The sequence below is a fragment of the Gekko japonicus genome, unplaced genomic scaffold (assembly GCF_001447785.1).
Source record: "Gekko japonicus isolate JY-2015 unplaced genomic scaffold, Gekko_japonicus_V1.1 scaffold308, whole genome shotgun sequence".
In the NCBI taxonomy this organism is placed as follows: domain Eukaryota; kingdom Metazoa; phylum Chordata; class Lepidosauria; order Squamata; family Gekkonidae; genus Gekko; species Gekko japonicus.
In genome coordinates, this window is record NW_015164673.1 from 841,427 (window position 1) to 856,943 (window position 15,517).

General features: G+C 41.0%; 1 protein-coding gene across 1 annotated transcript in view; it reads right to left on the reverse strand.

Moving 5' to 3' along the window:
* PCM1 (pericentriolar material 1) overlaps window positions 1-15,517 on the reverse strand; it is a 70,102-nt gene that overhangs the window by 40,052 nt on the left and 14,533 nt on the right. The window contains exons 6-14 of the mRNA XM_015409254.1: window positions 12,267-12,444; window positions 9,594-9,703; window positions 8,282-8,498; window positions 6,234-6,423; window positions 4,570-4,746; window positions 3,613-3,767; window positions 2,986-3,203; window positions 1,794-1,942; window positions 953-1,082 (exon numbers count right to left, since the gene is read on the reverse strand). Coding sequence (XP_015264740.1) covers window positions 953-1,082; window positions 1,794-1,942; window positions 2,986-3,203; window positions 3,613-3,767; window positions 4,570-4,746; window positions 6,234-6,423; window positions 8,282-8,498; window positions 9,594-9,703; window positions 12,267-12,444 — 1,524 coding nt within the window. The remainder of the gene's footprint in view (window positions 1-952; window positions 1,083-1,793; window positions 1,943-2,985; window positions 3,204-3,612; window positions 3,768-4,569; window positions 4,747-6,233; window positions 6,424-8,281; window positions 8,499-9,593; window positions 9,704-12,266; window positions 12,445-15,517) is intronic.

A 15,517-nucleotide genomic window follows, 5' to 3' on the forward strand; every position in this document is an offset into this window, starting at 1 on the left:
CGTTGCTTCTCCTTATGTTTTGACTTGGAACGCACCTTTTTTGGTAGGGGTTCTGATGTGCAACATTTAGCTGAACGAATGGGGGATCAGACCCAATTATTCAGTTCTATCCCTGGAACTGATGGAATTGAGACACTTGATGGTGAACTTGTAAGGTAGCTGGCAACTTCAAGGGCAATGATTGGCTGTGCTCTGTCAGGGCAGATGCTTTCGCTGCCAGGCTATTAGAACTGGAGAGTGCCTTTTCCCATAAACTAGCCTTCAAATGCACTGCTTGATTTGAGCGAGCTTTAGGAGTTCTGGAGGCAGATCTTGTACATACCTGTATTATGGGCCTCACCCAGGCAAAGAAGGCACAGAAGGTGCTCATCTGAGCACGTCATCTTCATACCACATTGGGTACATGTTTAAATAGTCTTCTGTGACATATCTGAGGCAGGAAGAGCTCAGAAGAAGAGAAATTTAGAGGAAAAACTCACAATCTTCGTAGCTGGAGAGAAGACATCCTCACAACGTGGCGATGAAGAAAGGACTGAGGGAAAGGGGGGCTGCTCCCTGCAGAGCACATGACTGTTGGGCAGGAAAACAGCCTCTAACAGGCTCTGCAGGGGAGGGGCTCCCCTTGGAGTGTTAAGAATACATTAGAATAGCTGTAGACAGCCTCTGGTGGCTGGCCTGCACAAGCACAATCCCAACGTGAGTCTGCACAGAAGACTGAAAAAGAACCTTAGTTAAGAATGAACTTGGACTTTTCTGTTACTATTTCTGATTCAAAACTTATCTCTACCACTGCAAGGATTAAAAAGGTTACAAATAGACACTTTTTTCAATATAAAAAAGAATGGATGCTTGAATGATCAACATTCCAGTGAGAAACCACAGGTCACAGAAAACTGCTGTTGGGGCTGTTTCTTTCCCTCTTACAACATAGCCCAATGTGCAATCTACCTACCTGAAGATCTGGACAAGCCTTCTGCAACACCTGGATTTTTTCCTGAATCTTTATCAGCTTCTGTCTCTCTTCTTGGAGATGTTTAAGTTCTCTCTGTTGCTGCTGAAGTTTGGCTTCATAGAACCTTTCCCAAAAAACCTTGCCCTACAAAAAAACTGCTCATATTAACACCTTCCTGAACAAGAATTTTACAATAAATCATACTGAAAGAGAAATGGGCAGACTCCAACCCTAGATTAATTTGGAATGGGGACCATTAAAATATAAAACACAACAGAATGAGTGAGGAGCCTACCAGTTTTCTGACATGTAGTCTTATCTTTAAATTCTGTTTAAAATGTTGCATGGTTTTAAGAATGTTGTGACCCACCCTGAGCCTGCTTGCAGGGGAGGGCAGGATAAAAGATAAACTAATCTATTTTCAATTGGCAAAATCTCCAGATCCCATAGTGCTCCCTACATTCATGAAAACACACACACACACACAAGCAATACCTTCCTAGTGGCCAATGTTGGATCAGCCCAACGGCCCATCCAGTCCAACACTGTCACATAGTGGCCAAAAATACCAGGTGCCATCAGGAGGTCCACCAGTGGGGCCAGGACACTAGAAGCCCTCCCACTATTGTCCCCCCCCCGCCCCAAAAATACAGAGCATCACTTGCCCCAGACCGAGAGTTCCTATCTATACCTTGTGGCTAATAGCCACACACATGCGCCACTTGGACTTTGAAACAGGATTGGAAAATAAGAATAGGCTGGAACACACACACACACCCTTTAAATCTAGTAGGTGAGTCTCTGCTATCAAGAATTTTAAAGAAAGTGAAAGAGGCCATACCTTGTTTTTTCATTCAGTACCACACCTTTCTGTGACTTGTTCGTGCTGGCTCGAATGTTGTTCGGTTGCTGCTTTTCTTTTTCCTCTTCAGCCAGAAACAATTCACCCATGTTATCCCTCACTGCAGCCTCTGGCTCTACATCATCATCCTAGAAGAGCAAGTGTCTTCAAGACATGGTACCAAAGCCACAGTCAGGTACACACCTCCCTATTTTTTTTTTTTGTAAGGGTTAAAAAAATCAATATATCTATTTCTCAAGGGTGAGCAGACCTGCGGATATTTAAATCTGCAGATCGGGCCCACACTAAGAGAAAAGAGATTTTTCTGCAAACGTAGGACCACCCAGGTTTGCAGAAAAATCTGAAAACTAAAGAAAAAAATCATGAGGGGTTTAACCCACCCCCCAAAAAGAGTGTTGCCTGCGCATGCACAGTCAACACATATACCTTCTATGGCAGTGAAAGAAGCGGAGGGGCTACAGAGCAGCAAGCAGTGATGTTGGGGGGGGGGAGGCAGGCGGGCAGCTAGGAGGCCATCAGCCACAGTGGGCCTAGCAGACATGGAGTGAGCGGGCTCACTGGAGAGGAGGGCTGGCAGCCACAGTGGCAGTAACTTGGCAATCTTCACAAGGAAAGCGGGCTTGCCAACAAAGAGGCCGGCAGCCACAGCAGTAACAGCTTATCAAGCTGGGGGGGGCCAGCAGCCATGGAGGGCCAGCTAGCTTCAGCAGCGCAGCCTGGGAGTTGTGATGTGCCAGGCAAGAAAATGGGAGGGGGAAAATCCCCCCGCAAGTTTTGCAGGCCCACACTCGTGTACCATAAGATGGAGAAGTTCTTTGACTTACAGATGAAACCAGGTTTAGACAAACCACAGCGTACTACTCAACTTGCTAAAAAACCCCTCAAAATAGTGTCAGTTAAGGTGGCTATACTGATACAGAATATAAAGTTCTATAAGAAAGAAAACATACCTGTACCATAGCAACAAGATTCTAGGAAATCCCCCCGCAAAAGTTTTGCAGGCCCACACTTGTGTACCATAAGATGGAGAAGTTCTCTGACTTACAGATGAAAAGAGGTTTAGACAAACCACAGCGTACTACTCAACTTGCTAAAACCCCCTCAAAATAGTGTCAGTTAAAAGTGGCTATACTGATATAGAATATAAAGTTCTACAAGAAAGAAAACATACCTGTACCATAGCAACAAGATTCTGAAGCTGCCTCAGTTTCTGCTTTGCTGCTATTAGTCTGTTAATCTTCTGCTCAAACTCCATGTCTACTGGAGCATCGTCAGCCACACTGCTTCTGCGACTGGATAAGGAAGCTTCACTGACTCGATCAGCTTCTCCATCCTCCTCACCTTGTGGTATATCTGCACCTTCATCATCTTCTCTATTATAGTGACAGTCTGAAAGAAAAACAAAATTACTGAAATTAACTGATGAAGGGAGCAGTGATTCTTAAAAACTTATATCCTGGAAATCTTGTTGGTCTTTAAGGTGTTACTTGCTCTTCCACTTCAGACCAACACAGCTACCCACCTGAAATTAACTGCAGGTGATTCTAGCACAAAGCTGTACTTTTTCATGAAGACTTGTACATGATCTTAAGTACCTTGATCTGGAATTAATCCCCACTGATTTCATATAACAGTACTAAGGTCTCAGTCTCACATTAAGATTATGCCAGGACTCCCTGGAACATTAAGAGATCTATTTTTTAATCTTCAAAGCACAAAACTTTGGGGGGGAAATCACTGCAGCCAGAGGGACCCTTTTTTGCCTATGCAAGCTCACTGAAATTATTTTGAGACATACCTAAAGTTGACGGCATGTTCAGCGTTCTTACATTAGCAGACCGGTTGTTTATTTCACAAGCTGTATTAAGATGCCTCCCATTATGGTTATTCGTCCCACACTGCAAATTGCTATTGCAATTTATTTCTCCCCAGCTACTGGCGCCCTGAGGATTTCTAAGAGAAAAAAAATGGTGTATAATGTATCCCTTCCAAGTCCCAAGCAAACAAAAACAAAAACAAAAGAGCTCAAATATACCAGAAAGTAATTAAAAACACAAAATAACTGGTGAAAAACAAAGCATATCTAAAATCTTAATTTTACTAGAATACTTTTTGGCTTATTATCTTTATTTTGATAACTAGAAAGCACAAACTGTGCCTGTGTAGTGGACTGTATCACAGCAAACAAGAGATGATTCAACGTAACAGTTCCCCTTTTAAAAATATCACATTTGTAACAAAGATCATGGGCAACACCATTCTTTTACCTGTATTTACTTACATTTCATGAATTCTACTGACAACTTTATACAAATGAACTCTTCACATTTATACTGGGCAAGGAGCAGGTATCAACCTTTTTAAATGCTTACATTTTATTGTTTCTTAATTACAAAAAAACAAAGTCCTTTCAAACCCATCCCAGAAAAAACTTAAAAGTACAGCGTCTACTGGCAACTGGGCCAACTTAGCTGGGCTGGTCAGGAATGAGAATTCTAACTGTTCACATGGAGGGAGTGTGAGCTCACCCACTCCCCACATTGCACATTATGGCAGAAGAGAAAAACACAGATGTGCAAGCACCCAGTAGCCCCACTTTCTCATAATATCAGGCTTCATGTATTTCAGACAAAATCAAATGTTAATGGAAAAAAAGCTGGCCAGTTAGATGACAGCCATCTATTTTGATGATGTAAATCTGGGATTTGATAGTATTATGTTAATATTATTTTATTCGGCAACAATTAAAACCAACCTAATATTAGTAATTGGATGTGGATTCTCATGCTCTGAATCACACTCTGAGTCTTCAGTTTCTTCTTCCTCTTTAGTGTTTTCATTTACTGCATCAGTCATCATATCAGAAGTCTGTTCATAATAGTGGACTAATTCACGCAATTCATTCAGTCTTTTCCGAGCTTCATTCAACTTCCTACAAGAAAAGACATCCAAGTGACAGCCCACTCATTTCATTTCAACAAAAAAACCCGTTATTCTTGTTTTGGGACATTCAGAGTTAGCATTTTCTCAGGTGCCAGGAAGGAGGAGAATTGACTAATTTTGTACAAATCCATGGAAATAAGGGGATTTTTTTATAAGCACTGGAGAGAAAGAAACTTATTAATGAAAATCTATAAATTACACCTTTTCAATTTAAAAACAGTTTTGCAGACCATATGAAGAAGCATTTACAAACAAGGAAAAATTGAGAGAGGCCAGAACTTGATTTCATCTACACACACATCAATTAGATTTGCCAGTTTAGGGGTTTTATGACATACTGTACCAGAAATTTGAGTTGTTGCTTTGTAATCTGGCTAATAACAATAAATCAGATTTATACAGCATTTTAAATTGTCAAAGTGCTTCACATACATTATCTTGTAAGAAATTCTACAACTGCCCCTAAATCAGATTAATATTACCTCCACTATGAAGGAGTGGAAGTCAAGGAAGCATGGCGTCCTCAGGCCCATCTAGTTCCTGAAAGCCATGAGATTTAAACGTGATTCATAACAATCTCGTCACTATTGCCACACCTCCTTCTTGTTCGGCACCCTAATTTCCTGGTGGTTCCATCGTAGCATAGATATCAGGTTTTGACAGAATAGATAATACAAGAAAGGAGACCTGTGAAAATCGCGGGGGGAGGCTCGCTGGGCTCGCTGCTCTCCCCCCCGGCTCCCAAGCGGCGGCGGCGGTCAGGGAGTTCGCAGAACGTTCCCTGCGCATGCGCAGGGGACGCTCTGTCACTTTGGGGGGGCTTTAAGTATCCCCCAATATTTGTCACTTTGGGGGGGATTTAAGTATCCCCCAATATTTTTTTCGGGGTTTTAGATTTTTGTGCACACCTGGGGACTTCCCCAAGTGTGCACGAAAATCTCCCTCCCCCCCAGGTGCCCCCGATGTGCGGATTTAGGTATCTGCACGCACGGGGGCCACTTCGCTATTAGATATATAGATGGTACTCCCAAGTAGTCATGTGAACTTTATTTGTACATGTTAGAGATCTGCTGTTGAAGAGTTCAACTGAAGTGCATGTGCTAAATGCTTAGGAGTACTCAGCATGAGCATCCAAGTTTCTTTTTTTCAGCAATCACAACCAACCAAGAACATACAATCCCCTGCAATGCAATGGGGTGGATCAAACCATCCTCCAAGGAGCCTTCCTCCAACAGAAAAGCCACTTGAGTTGAAGGAAGGCTTCAAACTTTGCTTGGTGGGTGGTAGAATAGGAGTAGGAGCCACGCCAACGAGTACTGACAGAACAACTTTAAAATAGAAATTATTAAACTCAAAGCGAGACTAACTAGTTTGTCCTGTGTGTAAGCACATGTCTCTGATAAAATACCACTGCTGGCTGGCCAATAAAGCTAGCCCATATAACAATTATACAAAATCAGAATCTAAAGATATTACTGTAGCTTCTCTGTTGGGTTTAGGTGTTCATCGTCTTCACTCTCATTCTGAGAGGTTACAGAATCCCGATGATACACAACAGACGATGGTAAGCAGGGAGATTCTTCATTGACAGTTGCCACGTCAGGAGCTGCTGACATGGGATTTCTTTGATCTGCACTCCTCTGAGGTGAGCTGGAGGCAGGCAGTACTGCAAACCAGAAAATGAAATCAGAGATCTGTCTTATTTTAGGCAAAAATTAACAACTCAAAGATTGCCTTTAAGATTATGCATTGTGGATCACTGTACTAAATAATTCTCTGGTGAAACTCAGCAATACCAAACCATACATCAGGGAACTAAAAAGAAGCACATTTGCACGTCACAAGCAGAGAACAGAACAAGGCACGCACGTTTTCACCTTGAGCCACTAAACACAAAGTGGCCTCAAGAAACAAGAATCACCTCCAGGTAACAAGAGCCATTCCCCATTCTTGGGTGCACTTTTACTTGCTTTCCTCACAACTGGGCAAACAAAACAAAAAAGTTCACTGGCTTCCCCTCCTGTACCCTCACTCTACAGGAGACTTCAGCTGTACTAATGGAGGAGCCAAGTCACACATCATCAGTGCAAATTTATTATCAGATGCACTCAAAAAAACACAGAGAAAAATAAGTTATCATCCCCTTCAAGGCTCCTCACTGTAAACCTTTCTGCAATTTTTTAGATATGGTGTGCAATGTTCCCTCTAAGCTGAGTTAGCATGAGCTAGCTCACAGTTTTTTAGCCTCCGGCTCACAGATTTTTGTCTTAGCTCTGGAAGGATGGCTCCAGAGCAAACCAATTTACACAGCAGCCAAATCGCTCGCTCACAACTTTAACGCCAGTAGCTCATAAAGTAGATTTTTTGCTCACAAGACTCCACAGCTTAGAGGGAGCATTGATGGTGTCTGTATACAGATCCACACAAGGTCCAACCTCTTCTCAGTCTCCCTGCTCACACTTATCTGCAAAGGAAGTGATTCCTGCCCACTCATGCTCTTCACAGAAGATTAAATGCACATTTTTGGCTCGCATATCTGTACCCAAGTAAAAAACATCTCCTAAGACTAGTAGTCATAAATGCTGCATCACAGAAACCTAATGCAGTGGCCACTTTTCAGTTCCTTTCCTATGTTCTGGAAATGTAGCAGGAAGGAGTGTTGTGGAACATAAGCAGAAGCATGCAACCACCAATGTTCCCTCTAAGCTGAGTTAGTGTGAGCTAGACCACAGTTTTTTAGCCTCTGGCTCACACATTTTTGTCTTAGCTCAGGAAAGATGGCTCCAGAGCAAACTAATTTATGCAGCAGCGAAATCACTCACACACAGCTTTAATGCCAGTAGCTCACAAAGTAGAATTTTTGCTTACAAGACTCTACAGCATAGAAGCAGCATTGGCAACTAGACCCTTATTTTTATTTAGCAGGCTGGATTATCTGATACTGTATGTGGAATTAGCGAATGGAGTTTTGATCATGTGTGTTAAAAACGAAAATGAGGACAGGACTGTAATTGCTATTTCAACACTACTCATCAGAGTACCAAATTATTTACAGTATTCAGACATTTATCCTCACAACATCCCAACTAGGTGGTTTAAGGTAGAATGCTTTCTGAGATGCTACTTTCTTGACTTCTAAAAAAGCCACTAGGAAAAGACAAGGAGCGCAAAATAACCATAAGGAGTGAAGGACTGGATACTGGTCCAACGCACATCTAGCAGTGCATGTTTCTAAAAGATGTACTTTGGGCAGTTTATCTCTTCCCTACTTGCTTCTTTAAGATGGAAGTAGGGAAAAGTAATGTCTGAAGAAAACCCAAGAGCAAACAACTTATTTGAACCAGGGATTTGAACCAGAAAATGAAACATCCTGATTAAAATTGTACTTAGAAAATGCAAAACTGACAGGACTTCTTAGATGAACTTACTTAAATCAAGAGAAATTCCAGATATTGACTGATGCAAGTTTTAACTTACAAAAGTTCCAAAATGGAATTCACAATTCAAAATCACAAGCTACTTACGTGATGAATTGTTAAGATGGTGATCACGAAGTGTATGTAGTTCTCCTAGTAATTTGTCCATTTTTTGCTTTTTACCCTGGAGTGCTATCATCTTACTAAAGAGTTGTGCCTTCTCTTCAGACAAATGCTCAGACAGGGAAGAATTCCTGCTCTGAGAAACCTCCCTAGTAAGAGAGAGACTTTCTGCTTGCCTTCTGTTATCAGGCACAGGCTGACCCTGAAAGTAAAGATACATACATTTTATTTATGGTGGTTAAAACTAGAATAGTTCACCTGCTGTTGCTTAAAAAAAAAAATCAAGGTCAAATTTTAAGGGTTTCACGTAATAAAAAAAATCAAGAGCAAGTACAGATCTCTGCACAATACATCTGCTTTTAATAAAGTACTCCATTTGTTGTGTATTTCAAAACAATGCAAAAGCCACTAGTTGACATTTTCACAACAGCATAACTGAAAAAGACCAGGCAACAGAATCTAATAGACCAAGCAATAGAATCTAATAGAATAGAACCAGACATATAGCATGAGATTTAAAGAACAATTCTGCCCTTACAATTTCTCTGATTTTTCTCCCAAAACCTACAAGCAGGTATGATTTCTGCATACTAGGGAACATATCCCAATTACATAGCAACATGTATATTTTTAAAGGAAAAAAAAATAAAGGACTGAGCGTATACATTACCCTCATTGAGCCATAACATGGCGAGGTCAGGGGAGCATCACTTACACACACATTTTTTTAAAAGCAAACTGGCCTGCTAAAGACTCGAGAGTTTAGAATATCCTGGACTGGTAAGTGATATTTTCCAAAGAATTTCTCCCACAACTCTTTGCAGGCCCCCAACATAACAAATATTGGCCATAAGGGGTAAAAGTACCACGAGATATATGAACATATGAAATCACAACTATTCTATGCATGGTAGCCAGTTGCCCTTTAGCTTACTCAAGGACGTTGATCAGTAGACAAGGAAGTCTAACCCTGAAAGAATGGAAGAAAGGAAGGCCCCACGCTAATATGGCAAAAATGTACAGACATACTGAATAGCAGGAGGGGAGGGTATCAGATGGGATGTGGCTCAGATTGTTCAGACACAATCAACACACCATGCACTTGATGTCTCCCCTCTACACTAGATCAGAACTGCATCCTACTCAGTGACAAACATCAAGGAAGGAACTGCAGAGAGGAGAGATGAATGCTTTTGTGCTTGATTCAGAAGCAGACTTCTCATTGGGATTATTAAGCCTTTCACTATTAAGTTTGATTGGGAAGCTAATGTACATATTTAATACAGACAGGAGTTACCTGAGACTCATGAAGCTGGTTGTGAAAACGCTGTATTAAGTCGTTTAATTCTTCATTTAACTCAGACGTTAAACTCACTCCTGAAATGCTACCTGTAGTTTCTGTTACAACTATTAAGGGGAGGGGAGGGGAGAAAAAAGAAATTCTACGTATGAAACTGCATTAGAAAATTCTCAAACTACATTTTAAAAATCACAGCATAGAGGATAGAAAGTTGCTATAGAAACCTGAACTCATGCCAGGAAGGACAGACTCTAGAACAGAGAGTATGTGTTATGAGAGCCGGATGTGACACAAACCTCATTTTGTCAGGTCGGGCCGTGTGTGCCATAAAATGTAATGCCAGGTACTGGAGATATAAACTTTACAGAAGATGCAGGCAAACCCAATTAACGATTTTTTAAACTCAAAATACAAACAAAAATAATTAATCCCTAGCTGTGAAATCAACTGATTTACTGGGGAACCACAAAAGCCCCAATAAGTGCATTTAATCATATGCAAGACTAGGTTTTTTCCAAGGGATACCATAAAGGGGGAGGGGTTAACTTACCTTTCCATACAAATGAGTTACTTTTTGTATATATAGCACTTTTAGGAGATGTCATCTTCCTTGCAAGTAAATACGGTAGTTTTTCAGCAGCCCCTCCATATGGCCAGCCTCAGCAGCCAAGCACGGCTATGATCCATCCCTCACTCTTTGTTTCCTCTCTTCCCCATCCTACCTCTGAGGATCTCGTGGAAGCACTCCAGACTCTCCCTCCACCACCACCAACCTTATGAGGTGGGCCAGGGTGAGTGACCAAGCCATGGGTGACCCAGACAACAGGGTTCTGGCTTGAGGGTGGGGGTCTCCCAGATCCCCACCAATTCCCATCCCTCTTACATTTCCCACAGAACACGTGGGGCTGAGGGGAAGGCCTGACAGAGTGGCTGTTTTTGAAACCTCGAAAGGGCACTTTTTGTCTTCCTGCAACACCTTTTCCCTTGGAGCTGAAAAGGAGGGAAGAGGTTGCCATCCCCCACCCACCCCAACACTCTTCCTCCCAGCTCCACAGCTGTTCAGATGTGCAGTGGCAACAGCAGCGCCCCCTTTTCCCTTTGCTCCTCCACTTGCTTTCAAGGCCAGGATGTCTTTTCCTTCAGAGTGGCATCCACTGGCCCTCCTACTCCTCTCTCTATCGCCACTCCCCCTTTGTCAGCAAACCACTGCTCCACATGCCCACTCGTGCTTGTCCACCTCCCGGTCACCTTTTGGAAAAATGTGAAGCTGGTTTGTGCAGTGGTGGCAGTGCTAGTTGCTCAGATCTGCCCCCCCGTAGCTGCAGACAGAGGAAGCAGGAGGGAAAAAATCACCACACCTCCGCTTTTTCCACCTTCGGTGTCATTCCCTCCCCCCACTATTTTACCTCAGCCTTTTAGCCCCAACCCTTAACCATTTCCTATTTCTTAACAACTGCGATTACACACACCTCACAATGTGTGCTTGCTCACCTGCTCGTTGACACCCCCCACACACACACAGTCTCCTGCCTTGCCTCTCACACACCAGTTGCTCGCAGGCCGGATAAGACCTCTGGACGAGCCGGTTCCAGCCCACAGGCCATATGTTTGACACCCCTGCTCAAGACGTATTTTAAGGAATTGGAATATGTATTTTTTTTGCCAGTGGGAGTCTGTTGCTCTGAGACGGCATCTCAAAGTTTCTAGAATTATTACAAAACGAAATTATAATAGAACTGCACCATGCCACACACAAATGTCTTCCAACTCTGCAAATATTTTGGAGTTTTCATAATCACGGTGGATTATTCATATATCACTTTATAATACTCTGATACCTGTTATAAGCCCAAATAGATTCAATGCAAAGTACACACAGACAGCATATTTTATTTAACAAGCATGGAAGTATATTTTTCCTGCGTGCAGGGAGGGCGGGGTATAAATGAAATAAAAGAAATAAATACACTGCCTTTCCCTTCCAGGAGGACCCGAAGTGGCTTACATCATTCTCCTCGCCTTCGTTTTATTTTCCCAACAACCCTGAAGCAGGCTACATTGACAGTGTGTGACTGTCCCAAGGCCACCCAGGAAGCTTCCACAGCAGAGTGGGGATTCAAATCTCGGTCTCTCAGACGCTAGTCTGACTCTTTCACCACTACACTGGCTCTCAGCCAAACCAAGTACTGTAATAAATATTATGAATACTTTTACTACTGGCAACTGATAAATCCAAGCAACCGTCATCAGAGTCAGAGAAGCACCTGACTCCTCCTTGCCTGACTGTCAGGACGTTAAAGATCTCTCGTTTGGGGAGGATGAGCTAAGCCATTCACTCAGCAACTATTACAAATACATTGGAACTGGCACAGGTGGAGACATAGCTTTTTCGAAGTGCTGTGAGCTGTTGTGATGACTTGTAGTAGAAAAGCAGTATTGATTGATATGTTATAAATAAATAAATACACTTATCAACTAAAGTGCTGTAAAGCTGTTGTGACGACTTGTAGTAGAAAAGCAGGATTGATACGTTATAAATAAATAAATACACTTATCAACTGAGGGGTTTCTTCAGGGCTCTAACAACTATGACATAAACAGCAAAAAAACCAATCAGCTGTGGAAGAGAAAAAAGGATTTCTGTTCCAAGTAAATAAAACCTCAGCTTACCAGAATCATCCATGACGGCAATGGCTTGCTCAGCTTTGTGCTGCAGAGCAAGGAGAGCAGCCTGTCTCCCTTGAAGAGCCTTCAGCTGCTCCTGCTGCTGCAACATCCTCTTCAGTAAATCATGTTGCTTCTTTAGATTTGCAAGCTCTTCTGTAGCCTCTTGCTGGGGATCCCTAGCCTAGAAATAAAAAGAGACAGTAATGAAAAATCAAGTTAAAAAACTAGCAGCACCCAGATTTGCATGGTTCTGCCTGGGAAGTAAATGGGAGGAATAACCCTAATCTCTATCAGTGGAAGTCAATTTCATTATGCCTATAATTGCATTGTAGAACAGCAACTCAACTATTTGTAATCTTACTTTCAACGAATAAATTAAACCCAAAATCTGAAAATAAAGGAGTTCTGGGTAACAATTACACTAAATAAGATCAAAAGTTACTGCTTGGTACCTTGGAAGTAAATTCCAGGTATTTGGTACACTTTTTATCTGCTCAACATTTAATTAATGGAAGATTAGTTATATTCAGTTCTTTAAAATGCACTCGAACTAATATTTTGCATATTCCACAATGAATTCTTTGTATAGTATCCTGCCTTTTTGGAAGTTACAAGATTCATTATCGGTCATGTTTTAAGACTAACGCCACTTTATGGCACCTCTCATATCACCACAAACAAGAACAACAACTCTAGCCAGAGTTAAGCCATGTCTCTCATTGAAATTAATGGAACTAAACAACTCAAATCAGGCCACATTGCACCAATTACTGCTACTATCACCAACCATTTAATTAATACCAATAATCCAGCACCATGATTATGTAGTTGCCCGTATTACAATGAAAACTGGGACAGAAAATCACTGATAAAAGCCAAGATCCAGCCAAAGTTCCTATCACACAGCTCAAACATCTTCCCAATAATGATTGAGACAATGGAGGACATGTGCAATTTTAATGTGAAATCTGAATACTTAAACCAATCAGAAGAAGTAGGATTTTTTTTAAAAAAATGAAAACACAAACTCTATAAAGTCACTGCTATTGAACAACAATAACAAAAGTGAAGGTGATATTTTATAATCAAAAGTGTTTTTGCTGAACAACCAGTCGGTAAGAAAATTCTAAACTAGGTTTCTACAAGAAAGCTATGTTTGATTCCAGCAGCTCAATGGTTGAAACTGCAGCAATATTTCATCAGAGAATACTATATTTAAAGAACTTTAATACTATACTTAAAGAAAAACTTTCTTCTTTAAAAAAACAAACCCAAAACCCTGGGGTTACAAAGCTAAACTGACATGGCATTGCCTCTCATATAGGAAGATATTTGTGTTGGGATGACAAGTTTAGAAATAAAAGGGGTTTGCTCTCACTATCTTTTCTGCTGGTGCAAGAGGGAAGAGAAGCCCCTTTTGACCCCTGAAAAGGCTAAGATGGGGATCATGGGACCCAGACAGGTGTTGTGTGGATAAAATGGAGGAGGGGAGAATGATGTTGTAAACTGCTTTGATTCCTGATTGGGGAGAAAAACAGAACATAAATATCAAAACAAATGAATAAAACACAGGAGACGAGGGCTGCAGTGAGGAGAGGAATGGGGTGAGATCTTCTCTCTTGCACCAGCAAAAAGCTGGTAGGATTTAACCCAGTAGAATACTTAAGATGTTAATTTTAAATTGTCTGCTGTAAGAGGATTTTTAAAATTAATTTCATGCGATAAAATATGATAAGTGAAACTTTACCAAAAGCTTAAAAGTATTAATAAACTCAACTCTTTCAAAATAAAAAAGCAGTAATCAACACATTTTAAACTGTTTTTAAAAACAGATAATTAATGGAAGAGAAAGAGAAAGGATTTATATTGAACTCCTATATTGAAAGATTTCCAGTGCAATATTTGTAGTGTACCTTTGAAAGCAATCCAGGTTCTTGTCTATTAATCATACTAGGCCAGATTTCCCTGCCATTCAGTGCAGCTCTGTCACTTTTCACTTTTGGACTTGATGTAATGTTCATGTCTGAAACCTGTCCTTGAGAAGCTGAATTCCCTAGATTGTCCTCAATGCGGGGTCGGGTTCTCAGACTAAAAGATACCTCCTTTATCAAATAGTTTAGCAAGTTAGACTGTGAATATACACTCCTGCTAAGAACAACATTTACACTTATACAAATTACTGGCATACTCAGTTTCTGATTCATCAATGCATCATACAATTGAAATCACACTCTTCTTTAATATTTTAACATATTTACATTTTTATGAAAAGGAAAGATTCAAACTATCAAAGGCATATGAGCACCAAGTTTCTTCAAGTTTCCCCACAGCAACTCTCTCAACTGAATCTTGCAATGTTTTAAACTCCAACAAAAGCTTTAAAAGCAGCTTAGGAGTTGGGAGTAGGACATAAGGTCGGATTTCTTCTGACATGTATATTTTTAAATTTATCTTTCTCAGCTATAACAATCAGCTCCTCAGACTGAGGGAATTAGGAGACACAGGGAATATAGGAACCTACTCATATAAAGTACTACTTGTATGAGTGGCACTTGTACATACTTCTGGATTGTGACAAATGTTATTCAGTCAGAATTCCTATAATCTGACAAAGAAACTTATATAAGCAAATTTGGAAATTCTTTGCATTGCATTGTACAAAATGCTACGCCCTGGTTCACACACTTCTGCCACTGGCACAGAAACTGCTACAAAAGCGGCTGCTACCAACCACTCTATACCTAGCAATGTTTTAAAGAAGTGGATCACATGAGTTATGTGATTATGTTCCACAACAACTAGAATCTAGCAACAGCGATGCACTTAAAATCTACATGCCTCATCCAAATCGTTACATTCTTATTGTTAAACTATTGTCAGAAATCTGGCGTATCAATAACTTTAAATAAAATTCATCAAAAGCACGGCCACACAGGCCTATGTATGGATCATGTCCAGTGTCCCCTGTAAGCTGAGTTAGTGTGAGCTAGCTCACAGTTTTTTAGCCTCCGGCTCACACATTTTTGTCTTAGCTCAGGAAGGAGGGCTCCAGAGCAAACTAATTTATGAAGGAGCCAAATTGCTTGCTCACAACTTTAATGCCAGTAGCTCACAAAGCAGAAATTTTGCTCACAAGACTCCACATCTTAGAGGGAACATTGATCATGTCCAGTTTCTTTACAGCTGCTTTCAGACACAATGACCAAACTATGGCTTGTTTATGGAAAGAATGAGTAAGGAAGTCCTTGGATTCA